General features: G+C 47.9%; 1 protein-coding gene across 1 annotated transcript in view; it reads left to right on the top strand.

The window, feature by feature from the left end:
* The window catches only part of UBAP1L (ubiquitin associated protein 1 like), a 33,870-nt gene that overhangs the window by 7,721 nt on the left and 13,507 nt on the right, over nt 1-12,642 (top strand). Inside the window, exons 2-5 of the mRNA XM_019503987.1 lie at nt 2,094-2,133; nt 2,298-2,453; nt 4,657-5,712; nt 8,714-8,923. Of these exons, the coding sequence (XP_019359532.1) occupies nt 2,319-2,453; nt 4,657-5,712; nt 8,714-8,923 (1,401 nt within the window). The 5' untranslated portion in view covers nt 2,094-2,133; nt 2,298-2,318. The remainder of the gene's footprint in view (nt 1-2,093; nt 2,134-2,297; nt 2,454-4,656; nt 5,713-8,713; nt 8,924-12,642) is intronic.

Genomic DNA, 12,642 nt, shown 5'->3' with positions numbered 1-12,642 from the left:
CTAGCACAGCTCTGCTTGTAATCGTGCCATAAACAGTTTGGCTACCACGAGGGAGTGTGCGTGAGGCTGTGTTTAGCAGCTTCTTTAACGAATGGGTGTCTGGCTTTGAGAGGGGCTTATGTACTGCCTCCTTTTTTTAGATCTGTGTTCTTTCCACTACCCTAATCAGCTGCTGTATAAATCTTGTTTCCTTTTTGAGATGGTTATCCTCATTCGCAAATTAACCCTCTCTCAGGTGTGGGGTTTGGTTGTTTTTGGGGGGGGGGTTAACAAAGGGGAAAATGCATCTGAGGAAACATAATTCCAACTCTTTCCCTGGCCATATTTGCAAAGAATGTTAGAAGCTGCTGATTTTGAATAAGCACAGGGGTTGAATAAGCACTGATTTTGAATAATTTGCAGGTATTTTGAATAAGCACAGGCTTTCGATTCCAAGATTCCTTGGAAGATTTGCCATCACAACTTGCTGATCAGTGTTACACAAACCGATTTGCACAGTGTCATCGCTGAGTCCCTATGGAAGTGGGTTCGATTCTTTTGCCCTGGCTCAACAGAAGCCAGAACCCAGGGAATGTTTTTGTTCACTAAATTGAGTCATTAACACTAACTGTGGAAAAGATGTTCTCCTGATGGGAAGGATTTATAAGAGTAAATCTGTGAGCGTGGGCTCTGTATTAACATAACGTTTGAGTCAGAAGCGGTGTTTTTTTGGAATATGGAATCGCAACAGAACGCGTGTGTGTCCGTGCCTGCAACTGCAACGGCAGCATTTTTCTTCTTCCAGTAATCTCTGGCTTGTTAAGTTGCTCCAGTGCCTCCTCAGCAGACGCATCCCATGTGCCTCACTAAATACACTGCCACATAGGATGAAGCCCGAGAGATTGCTCCTGAGTCCTGAACTTACAAAGCTGGCTTCTGGGTCTTGTTGATCAGGCTAGACATATGCTTAGCTGTGCTTCCCCCATGCTCTTGGGTGACTGCCAGTTTAACAATTGAAATGGTCTACCCATCTGCCACCCCGAGGTCATCCATACATTTCTACAGGGTAAGGAAATTGGGAAGTGTCTGCCTTTGATGCCATTTCAGCCTTTATCTCTGCTGATGGGTCCCTTCCCCCAACTCTGTTCTGTGGTTAGAAGGGTTGGAACAAAGTGGGCAGGTAGAGGGGGGGAGCAGGCAGGTGAGAACAGGGGAAATAATGAATCCCAGGACAGAATGAGGACTGGGATGTAATGAGCCTGCATGAGGAAGCTGAACTTAACCAAGGGGAAGACTGGAGGTGGAGAACAGCTGGGGATGAAGACATCGTGTGTTCTCCTCCAAGTGAAGCTGTAGTCTGAGCTCTTCCTGGGGACTTGAATGCCACATTGGTACTTTCTGCCACCTCTTCAAGGTAGCCTTGCTTACAATAGGTACTAAAACAATAGGATGCTTGATCAGTGGAAGATGGGGTTGGTGGCTATCAAGGGTCAAGGTCAGTGGAAAGCTACTTTAGCTAAGGAGCAGCTAGCTAAAGGCCAAGAGATCAAATCGAGTTCTGTGACCTTATGTGAGGGAATAGGATAAAGGAGTGTTTGGTACTGCTCTTGATGTTGGGGATATAGGGTGGAAAAATAGATCACGTAACTCGAGGAACATTTGAGGTGTGTGTAGATGTGGACTGCAAGGGGAACCTTATCATGCCAGACCTAGGCTGGTCCACGGGGAAAAGGCACCATCCTCAATGATCCGTGAAAGGAGTTCTCTTTGCAGTTTCTCTGCCGGCCTAAGCGTGGTGCGAGTGGAGAGCACTCCTGCATGGGACCATGTGTAACCAGTCTGGAGAGGAGCAGTAACCGTGTGTGGGTCCCGGGACAGCCCAGCTATGTGCATAACAGAATTACTGAGCCGAGAGACAAAAATCTGAATGCTGTCATGGGAGCAATCACTGGTTTCAGTGTCAGTGGGACTTGCCCAAATAGAGTCCCCGTTGCGTGCTGCACATAAGTGCATGGCTTATTTAAATCTTAAATATTTCTAGTTTGCAAGTCTCAATTACTGTATTTAGCATTATAGAGTTGGCTTTAATGGGCACTGCTATTCTCCTTTGCTAGGTTGGGCTGCATTGAAGTGCTTTCCACAGACATCTAATCTGTAAGTTTAAAAGCTGAGGTACTGTTATTTGTGTTCATTTCAGCATATCCTTTTCTCCTCTGTTTTTTTGTGTCTGTTAAGATTAGACGTGAAGTATCTTTACCCCACTGTTTCGCATTCAGTTTGCTTTGCCTCTTTTTTTTCACATAACTGGTGTCAGCTAGATTGCAAAGCGTTGCAGGACCATGATGGGTTATCTGGATGACGTGCCTTTCAGAACGTACAGGAGCTTTGAGGATGGCTCTGCAAAGGGGACCAGTTTAATCAGGCCCCCTGACATTGAGGTTCCTGACTGCACGGAGATCCTAATGAGCACGATGGTAAGTTTGCCTGTCCTCCGAGCCAGGGTCGGTGTCAGCCCACCATACTACTCTGTGGGAAGTGTGGGCTGGTTGGTGTTGGTGTCTTGCTCTGGATTTTGAGCAAAAGATCAGTCAAAGGTGACTACTGATACCATCCATACCACTCCCTTGTATGCCATCAGATACAAAAAATGGTGGGCTTCCATCACGTTAACACAAAGGCTGCTAAGCTCAGGATGACCTTTGATCAGTTAAGTTATAATTGATGCTAAGAATAATTTTTTCTGTCCCTCTTTCTTGCTAATAGAAGTGAAGAAAGAGAAAAAAAAACCCTTGAAATATTTCTGTTCTGAACTTGACACCCATTTTTTCCCCCCAGTCTCATCCAACACCAGACTGGATGGGCAATAGAAATGAGACTTCTCCCTACCGGTGAGCAAGCTGGTAGGGTGCAGCTCAAATTCTTCACCTGGGCACCTTGTCTGCAGAAGAGCACTGTACAACTACCTAGGTAGTATGCACTTACTGCCACAGGTTCTGTCTTCACAGGCTGGCCCTGTTTATATTGCAGCTGAAAACTTGGTTTCTGGTATGGATCCCCCTATTGTCTCTCTGTAGTCTGGGTTTATATCCATGTCCTCAGATGTTTGCGTTATTTCAGGGTGCACAGGTACAGTTCTGCAAGGCTACAATTGACAGAACAAGGAGCAATGATCTCAAGTTGCAGCAAGGGATGTTTATTAGGAAAAACTTCCTCATTAGCAGGGTGGCAAAGTGCTGGAATGGGTCACCCAGAGAGGTGGTGGAATCTCCTTTCTTGGAGGTTTTCAAGGCCCAGCTCAACAAAGCCTTGGCTGGGATGATGTAGTTGGGGATGATCCTGCCTTGAGCAGGGGGTTGGACTGGATGTGACCTCCTGAGGTCCCTTCCAACCCCCGTTTTCTAGGATTCTGTGAATTATTGCCCATGAGGTTTTAACCACAGGATGGGCAGGACTTTTAAGTTAGGTTCAGATGCGTTGCGGGGGCTGTGTTTGTAATGTGTTCTCACCAATAGGTGGAGTCATTGCACTACCTAGCAGAGAAGCCTGCTACTGGTTTTACAGCTGTTTGCCATGGATGTTGAGGCACCTGTAAAACTTTTAAAAATGCCCATACCACCTCTTCACTACTTCAGCCCTGCCCTGCCCCAGTGGCTAAGCAACTCGCATACACCAAAACCGTGGCTGTGGCATTGTAATGCTAATGTGTTATTACAGCAGACGTCCTGATATTTTTCGAAATATTCCTGGAGGAGACTGCAGCATGCACTCTTATGCAACATGTGTGTAATGCTGGGTAATTGCTTGCAGACAGCAAGGTGAGCAGCCTCTTGGGCTGCAAATTGCTATTTGCACAGAGGCCTGCCATCGCCTCCTTGAAACATGTTGGCTTTTGTTTATTCTGGGAAAAATAATGTTCTCGGGAAATGGCAAAAGCTGCAAGACTGGACTCAGGATCAGCACTGACACCCCCCAGTGTGCTGGGGTTTTGATCAGAGGACCTGGGTCCCATCCCCCTCATAACTAACAAATGCTTTACCCTGTTCTCCAAAAGAAATAGAAACAGAATTTGTAACCTAGACGATGGGCTGTGTTTATCCAACCGCTGATAAGAGCTCTAGTTTGGCAAACTTCTGGGCACGTTGGAAGGCCTAGTCTCTCAGTCAGGTCTTCAGACTTAATTGACAAGCATATTTACTTTCTAAAACAAAGTGTATGGAAATGGTCCTTCCACTTCCCTGCCAAGATCCTCTGCCAACTATTCTGTTTCTCCCCTTCAGCAATATAATGGATCATATAAAAATACTTGAGGTAGGGCAGCAAGGTTCGGTGAGCTCAACTCTGGAAGATAGTGGGTTTTTAAAGATTCACAGGAAGATTTAAAAAAAGTTCTGGAGAGGATTCATGTGATTTGCCTGCAGTTATTTCTAAGTGGCTGATACAGTTGCAGGGTTACAGCTATTGGGGCAAATCCCTGGTGGGTGCCAATAACATGCTTCCATTTGCTGCTCCAGTGGAGAGATGCTGGAGCTGCTGGGCACGGTGTCTGAGCCTGAAGCCCTTGCTCATGCCATTAGTCTCCTTGTAAGCAATCTAAGTGCAGGCTGGAACCCATAAAATGTTTTTAAGCAGCGCTGCCTCTGCAGATACTGACTTGCTTTGCTTATTGCTGTTTGGCAGCACGATTTCTCGTTGGAAAGGAAGGTGCTGTATTGGATTGAGGCTGCGTCTAGGCAAGCAACTCTCCAGTGTCAAGTGACCACAGAAGCTGTCCCAACAGCTCCACCTTGCTGGCTGCTTTTGGTTGACTCGAAAGAGAACTTGGGCCTCCGGGTAAAGAAGAACGAGGCGACTGATGGAAAAGCCAGGGACGGCGCGACATTTGGAAACCACGTTCGGCGATGCATGAGCCTCAGCGCTGTGGATGTGAGCTGTGGCCGCCCCAGGGGCAGAGGTGTGCCCTCTGAGACAGAAAGCGAGGAGTGGTACTCGGAAGAGGATGAGTTCTCTGTGGATGATGAGTACTCCTCATCGACCTGTGAGGAAAGTAGCAAGGAGGAAGTAATTGTCCCAAAGACCAAAACCATCGTAAAGGCCGTGCCTCGTTTCCCTCGGCTGGATCAGCGCAGGCCAAAGACTTCTCCAGGGCTGTTAGAGCCACCCTCTGAAAGACACTGCAATGAATCGAATAGCCCCGATCTGAACAAGCAGAGGAGGTCCCTGGTTTTGTTTAATAATGTGAAGAATGAGTTGGAAGGAGCCAGAAAGAAGCTCGCTGCTCTAGTGCACCCTTTGTACAGAGCTTCTGTAGACAAGAAACTCTTGCCAAGACCGTTCTTGCTGCGACGGTGCTCTCGAAGATACGCCCCTGCCTCTGATGGGTCTTTGAAAGGGGCTCTCATCCCGACACCCCCATCCACCCCTTCTGACTACTTGATGCCCCCAGCCACTCCTTGCCCCTACCCAACACCTCCAGCCACACCGTATGATTACCCAACACCCCCAGTCACCCCTTGCCCCTACCCAACACCTCCGGACACCCCTTGCAATTACCCACCACCCCTGGTCACCCCTTTCCGCTACCCAACACCCCCGGACACCCCTTGCAACTACTCAGCACCTTCAGTTATCCCTCGCAACTTCCTGACCCCTCCAGCCACCCCTTGCTGCAGTCGCCGGAAGCTGCCCACCACTAGGTTGATGCCTCCGATAAAAAAACACAAGCCTATAGTTGCGGTAAGATACATTTTTTTGCTACTACGTTCATTTGTGGGTGCTATCTGTACTGGTCCCTTGGCTCCGTGTGAACATGAGTGGGGGAGAGAAGGAGGCAATAGAGTATCTGTAAACAGGTTTCTCAACACTGGAAACGACCAAGAAAACAGCTGGTCTTTGGTATGCTGTGACAGATGTGCCTCTTCGGGGTCCGTCCACTAGTGACCCCGCAACATCGGCTATGGGCCAACCGCCCACCTTCTCGCGTGCCACGCCTTCTTGTTACTTGCTTAATTAGAGGATGTTAATTAAGCAGGAAGCTGCCCATTTTCTGCCCTGATGCCTGGGGCGCTATCTGCGGCTCCTTTCTTCCCCTTACACAGCAGCCCAAGCCTCGCGGATGTACCTGACATTGTTCGGGTCTGTTCCACTCTCGCAACCTGCACCCTACCGGTGCCCTGGCTTATCTCGCAGCCTGCACCTCACCAGTGCTCTGGCTTGTCTCTCGCAACTGTGGCCCTCTGGCACTCGTCAGTCGCTGCCCCCCTGCTTTGGGGCTTCTCACGCTGCCCTGGGGCTCAGGTGGCCGTAGCCATACCTGGCCCCAAATCTCCCCCTCGGGGTCATGAACCCCCTGCCGGGCTCAGGCGGCCTCAGCTTTGCCTGGCCTCCGATTCTTTGCTCCCTTTCTCAGGAGCGGGGTCAGTGCACCCCTGAATGCTGCACCCTCTCTGGTGCCGGGGTCCCCACACTACTGTGGAGCCCCTATGAGGCCTCCTCCAACCCCTAATAGCCTCACCCAGTCCTCCGGTCTAAATAGTGAACACAAAAAAACACAAGCTGCTGGGCTATAACATAAAATCTAAGCCATCCGCCTAAAACCCCATTCAGTTCCTACCAGGGAATTGTCCACCCCATAACAGCAATCAGGAGCAGCTCGTGCAGTCAGGCTTCTCCTCTCTGTTTGCTCTGGCAGAGCTCCTTCTCCCTTGGCTGCCGGTGGGAGACTGCCTGCCCGGCCTCAGCCTGGGGTTATATGGGAGCCAGGCCCTGCCCCTTCCGGTCAGCTGACTCCCACCGGTTACCCTGGCAACCTGCAGCCGGATTCCTTACTTATCGCTCCACAAGGAGCAGGCACCTCAGTGCCCTGCTACATATGCATTGGGACCAAAAAGGCTGAAGTAATTTGTGAGGTATTCCTCGGGTCATTTTTCCAGAGAACTGGTTGAAAGGGTTTTGCTGACATTTTTTTGTGGTGAAAACATGCCTTCTAGATTAAATGAACTTTTGCAAGCCAATTGCCATTTTCATCCGAAAAACACTCCCCTTCAAATATTTTTGGATTTCCCAGGCTGCCAACTGAAACACCTCTCTGTTTTCAACAACTAATTAAAGGTATTTATTTTAGTTTTCAATGAATTCCTGAAACATTTAGCAATAATTTCTCTTTTCTTTGCAAAGATTTTCAGGAAATAAAGTACGTTGCCCAACCAGCCCTGGCTTTCATGCAGCATAAAGCCACCAGGCCCTTCTGGCTGTTCCAGTGGGAGGCTTTGCACTGAATGAGCAGGAAGACTGGGCTGCTTTCTCCTGCTAAATTTGCCTTCTATCATTTCTGTTTAGGGTGGAAGGGGGACTACTGTGAGGATCACTGCCTGCTTTGAACTTATTTTCACATAAACAGAGGGGCTTTGGCTTTCCCAGTTTGGTACCTGCACTAAATTTGTAGTTTAGAAGGGACAGAAATCACTTTGGACTAACTCCACTGTCGGTTTGTAAATTCGAATAATTTAACTGTACAGTAAAGGCCATGGCATGACAAAGGAATCATTGCCATTTGTCCTCTTAAATTGAAATTGCGTGATAGAGTACAATCCTAGCTACTGGAGAGATGAATGAGTTTGTGCTGAAAGCCTACAGTCATGGTGCCCCAAATGCATGGAAGACCATGTTGTTCTCACGTGATGGCTGGAAGTTTCGAGAGATGGGAACTGCAGAGCAATTACATGCCTGTATTTGTACGTACGATGGCTGTTAAATCTAATTGCTAATCTGTCGTCCTGAGCCATCTGACTCTCACTCCAGAAGTCTCACAACTATTCCCACAGGCCCTAGACAGGATGCACATGTCTGAGCAGGAGATTTGTTTCCTAGGACTGAAGATGGCTTCCTTTCCCTCTCCTGCTTACACAAGACACTTACATAAGAGATCACGTGTTCAGACAGTTGATTTTTCCAAGACAGGGCAGCCTTACTGCGCACACCAGCTGGCACTGCCATCCTCTCTTGCTTGGCCAGTCTAGGACAAGTAAAGAGCTGATAAATAGGAACAGGATTCCCTGGATGGTAGAAGCTGGTTCTTACCCATTTACCACATAATCACGCTTGCCTGCTATCTCCTTTGATCACTATCTGCAGCCAGGCCTGGGTTTAATTAAATCTAGTTTCCTTTGAAGAGAGACCTTGTGGACAAATTGTTGTAGGTATCTCGGAGTGATGGTCATAGCCGCGCCAGTTGCTTTGTTTGCTTTTTATTTTGGAAGTGCACTGCTCGGTTTTCCCAAGTTTCCGACCTCCAGGCATAGTCACCTCTGCTCTGTTTAGGTTTCCCTGGAAACATAACAAGTTCTGATCCCTGAAAGGATGCTCTGCTTTAAAAAAAACACGCCCACAAAAATAAATAAATACATAAACTGTAGGATGCATTTGAACAGGATGCGTAACCGGAAGATTCACATGCATGACAGCTAACAGATAATCCCGTATTTATCCAAGCACACGCAGTTGCACACGGAAAGCAAACCGGGATAGTCCATTTATGGACATTTCCCTCCGATTGCACAGTCGAATGAGATTGGACTAAATGACAAATGCCAGAGCAGTGCTTTTAAGTATCTGCAATTACCTTGTTGTTTTGCAGGAGGAGGAAGAGAATTCTTTTTATAGTGTCACATCGTACCAGTGCCTTGTAAGTGGATACGTCCCAATTAGTGAACATAAAGTACTCTTGTTTATTTTTCAGTCCCTCAGCCCCTATTCCTGCCTTCCAGCCCCTTCTGGGGCTGCGCGACCTCTGAGTTCCCACAGAACTCGTCCGGACTCCACGGCTGACCTGCTCTCGGCACTGAGCCAGGAAGAGCGTGACCTCATCGAGCCAGTTTTAGCCTTGGGTTATCCGATCCGCAGAGCTATCCTTGCTCTCCAGAAGACGGGAAGACAGAGTTTAGGTCAGGTTAGTGAAGCTAATATTACTTTCCTTCAGTGGTCTAGAAAACACCTGGTAAGGATGACTCTCCTGCCCTCGGGTTCTGGGCTACCTGGGTGCAGCTCTGAGAAAAAGGTTCAGGAGTTCTGCTTTGGGAAGAGTTGATCGTTTCTCTTCATTGTGAGTAAGAATTAAAGTGATTGAGGGTTTTGCCTTGTGCCTGAAATCCTCAATGAGAATGACTTCCAGCAAGCAATGCTGCCTGGAAGACATCGCCTTTTAAGATCTGCTTTCCTATTTAATATGAAGCCTGATGCTCTTTTACAGCCTAGACATATTTTCCTAGTACAGAAACATTTTAGCGCGGATTTATTTTTCCCCAGTCATGAGGTCAGTAGCATTATCTCAGTGACTTGTCTACTCAGCATTGGACTGTGTCTATCTCTGCGATGTTTTGGGTCCCTCTCCAACACCAAAGCATGAGGATGGCTTGAATATGTACAGATAATGCCTTGACGTTACAGAATATTCCCGCCTGTCATCAGTACATACACAGCACTTATAGTTCTCCTCTTCTGCGTGTGAACCAGAGCCTGTTTTACAGACTTGAATGACCCTTGCCATTGCAAAAGTGCCTGTGCACCTCCTACTCCACTGTATTTCACCTCTCACCACTTCTGAGAGGTGGGGGAGTGCTACTAGCCCCATGATACAGATTGGGATCTGAGGCACAGACTGACTTACCCAAGGCTGCTCAAGAGTTTTGGGACAAAGCAGAGGTTTGAAACCTGAGTCTCCCACAGTAACAGGCTCCCGCTCTCTCTGCTGGGCCATCCTTTCCAAACCTGCTGTAGGTCTAATGCAAGGCTTCCTGTAATCCAGTTTAGCGAGCATTATTTATTCCATCCACAAAGGGTTCGCACTTGACAGAGAGAAAGAAAGGGACAAAGTGTAACCCCTGTTCCATGTATATTTAATACCATTTTGACATCAGGAGTGTGGTCCAGGGCTGCCACCAGCTGTAATAGGAAGGTGCACCCTACAGAGACCTCATACCCTAGTAGGTGGTGCACAACCACTCTTTTACGGCCCCGGAGGGTGGTGGTTATGTCAGTGCCCGGTCCTTTTTTTGAATTCTTCTGAGTCCTTAGCCTCAGTTGTGTTATTGCCTCCTGGCAATGGGTTCCACAGGCAGATTATCCACGGTGGGAGAGAGTTCCTATTGCTTTTTAGATGTTCTGCCTTTCCACGTACCAGAGAATCTGTGTTGTTCTTCAGCATAGGATACTCGCAGGATGCTCTTACTAGTGGCTTTCCCAGCCCTTGGCCTGGTGTTTGCTCCAAAAAAGGGGCAGCAGCTTCCTTCATTCTTTAATTCTGAATTCATCCTTCCACCCATTTTGGCTGTCAGATGCCCTAGCTGTGTTTTGCTTCTGACCACAATGATGAGATTTATAGGTTGCTCTCCAAACTGGCTAGTGAGACACTTGGAATTAAACCAGTGTACAGTGAGATCTGCTTCATACAACACCCAGACATTGGGATCTGGTGGAGGTGGGCCTTTTTAGTGAAGGTCAATCATAGATTTCATAGACGTTAGGGCTGGAAGGGACCTTGGAAGATCATTGAGTCCAGCCCCCCGCCCGAAGGGCAGGAAGTCAGCTGGGGTCATAGGATCCCAGCAAGATAAGCATCCAATTTTCTCTTGACGGTGTTCAATGTAGGTGCTTGAACCACCTCCGATGGCAGGCTGTTCCAGACCTTGGGGGCTGATCATGTGCGTGGCTCTTCTCCGCACTCTCTCAAGCTTCTCCACATCCTTTTTGAATTACGGGGCCCAAAACTGGATGCAGTACTCCAGGTGCAGCCTCACCAAATCCAAGTACAAGGGGAGAATGACGTCCTGGGATTTGCTTGAGAAGCATCTATGGATGCAAGGCAGCGTTGGTTGCTTTACTAGCCGCCGTATCTCACTGCAGGCTCATGTTCATCTTGTGGTCAATGGTGACCCCCAAGTCTCTTTCTTCCATAGTGCTAGCCAGCGTAGCACTGCCGAGCCTATAAGGATGCTGCAGGGTTTTCCTCCCAAGGTGGAGAGCCTTGCATTTTTCGGTGTTAAACACCATCAGGTTCTCGTCCGCCCATTTGCTGAGCCTGTCCAGGTCAGCCTGGATCACCCGTCTGTCTTCTGGCGTGGATGCTTTGCCCCAAAGTTTGGTGTCATCGGCGAACTTGGCCAGTCCGCTTCTGACTCCAGTGTCCACATCATTAATGAAGATGTTGAACAATATGGGTCCAAGAGCAGAGCCTTGGGGGACCCCACTGGTCACATGGCACCACGATGAGTGACTGCCATCAATTACTACCCTCTGGGTCCGACCATGGAGTCAATTTTCTAGCCAGCAGATCATGGTGGACCCAAGGCCACAACTGGCCCATTTCACCAAGAGGTGATCGTGGGATACCAGATCAAAGGCTTTTTTGAAGTCAAGATATACGACATCAATCTCTTCTCCCTTGTCCAGTAGTATAGGGAACCAGAGGGGTACCTTAAGATGACATTGGCCATGGGCTTGTTAATCACGGGCAGACTTGTTCCAGGAGTTACTGCATCTGCTTGTCTTTTCTGTGATTGCTTGTTTCTCTAGCATAGTGATTAAAATAATGAATGAGGGTGTAGACACGTGCCTGAGTGACAGATTCATGGAAAAGGATCCTTAAGATTGATTTATTTTTGGTGGGCTGTTCCATTTGTTATAATGTTAAAATGATAATCACTTAAAGCTTCCCTTGGTAGAAGATGCAGGCACTTGGGCCAGTTTATGTTAAGGATGGTTAAAAACATTCCTGATGCAAGGTGTAACCACTGCTTTGGGAAGACAGAAACATTATAGCTCAGTGTGTATTTAGGTTTTCCTTGCTTGCCTGCCTAACCTTTCCTGGGTGCATTCATATACTTGAAAACCAAGATGGACAACTTGTTGGCCCTAAGCACATACGTTCCTTGGGGATAGGAAAGGTATGCTCTTTCTTCATATTCCCGTGCTGAAGATGAGATGGTGCTGTAAAAGGTTAACGGTTTGCCATGTAAACACCTGTCCTCATTCAGTCTTGAGGTTCCTTTTGGAGATGATAAACTCATCCAAGTTCTGCTAGTCCAGTGTGAGAGTCCCCGAACGGCTCGCTTTCCCTGGTGCACGTTGTAAACATATGCCCCTGTTAATAGCCCGAGAAATATAGCAACCGCTCTGGCTTTTGATGGCATAAAGCAGAGGTACAGCAACACAGCCGGGCACCCGGGGCAGTTGCCATGCACAGGAGCAATGGTGACTTCCAGCTACCGCTGCATAGCTGTGCGTTTCCCCCGCTCCTTTCCCCTCACATCGGTTCCCAGGACAACTGCCCTGCTTGCCCTGCCTTAATTACGCCATTGGATTAAGGTCTTGAGGAAAACAAAGGCAACAAATTATGAGTATAGATGGCAAATCAACTGAGGTTGGAGTCGTTAACAGGGAATGGATTCAGATGACGTGTTTTGATCCTTATTACTGCACTGCTGGAGAAACATGAATTGCACTCTAAAACAAATGAAGGAAAGGGTAACACCAAACAGGGTGTAGCCAAGCAACAGAGAGAGGTTTAAATTGCAGCTAGTCATGCAAGTCATTCAAGCAGCTTGGGATCTAATCCCTTTCTTTTAGATGCTGCCACACTGTGGAACTGGATAAACCACTAAGGACCAGATT

This window comes from Gavialis gangeticus, unplaced genomic scaffold (genome assembly GCF_001723915.1).
Source record: "Gavialis gangeticus isolate Ggan-Ray unplaced genomic scaffold, GavGan_comp1, whole genome shotgun sequence".
In the NCBI taxonomy this organism is placed as follows: Eukaryota; Metazoa; Chordata; order Crocodylia; family Gavialidae; genus Gavialis; species Gavialis gangeticus.
Note: the sequence above shows the minus strand (reverse complement) of the source record. Positions and strands in the feature narration are given on the sequence as shown.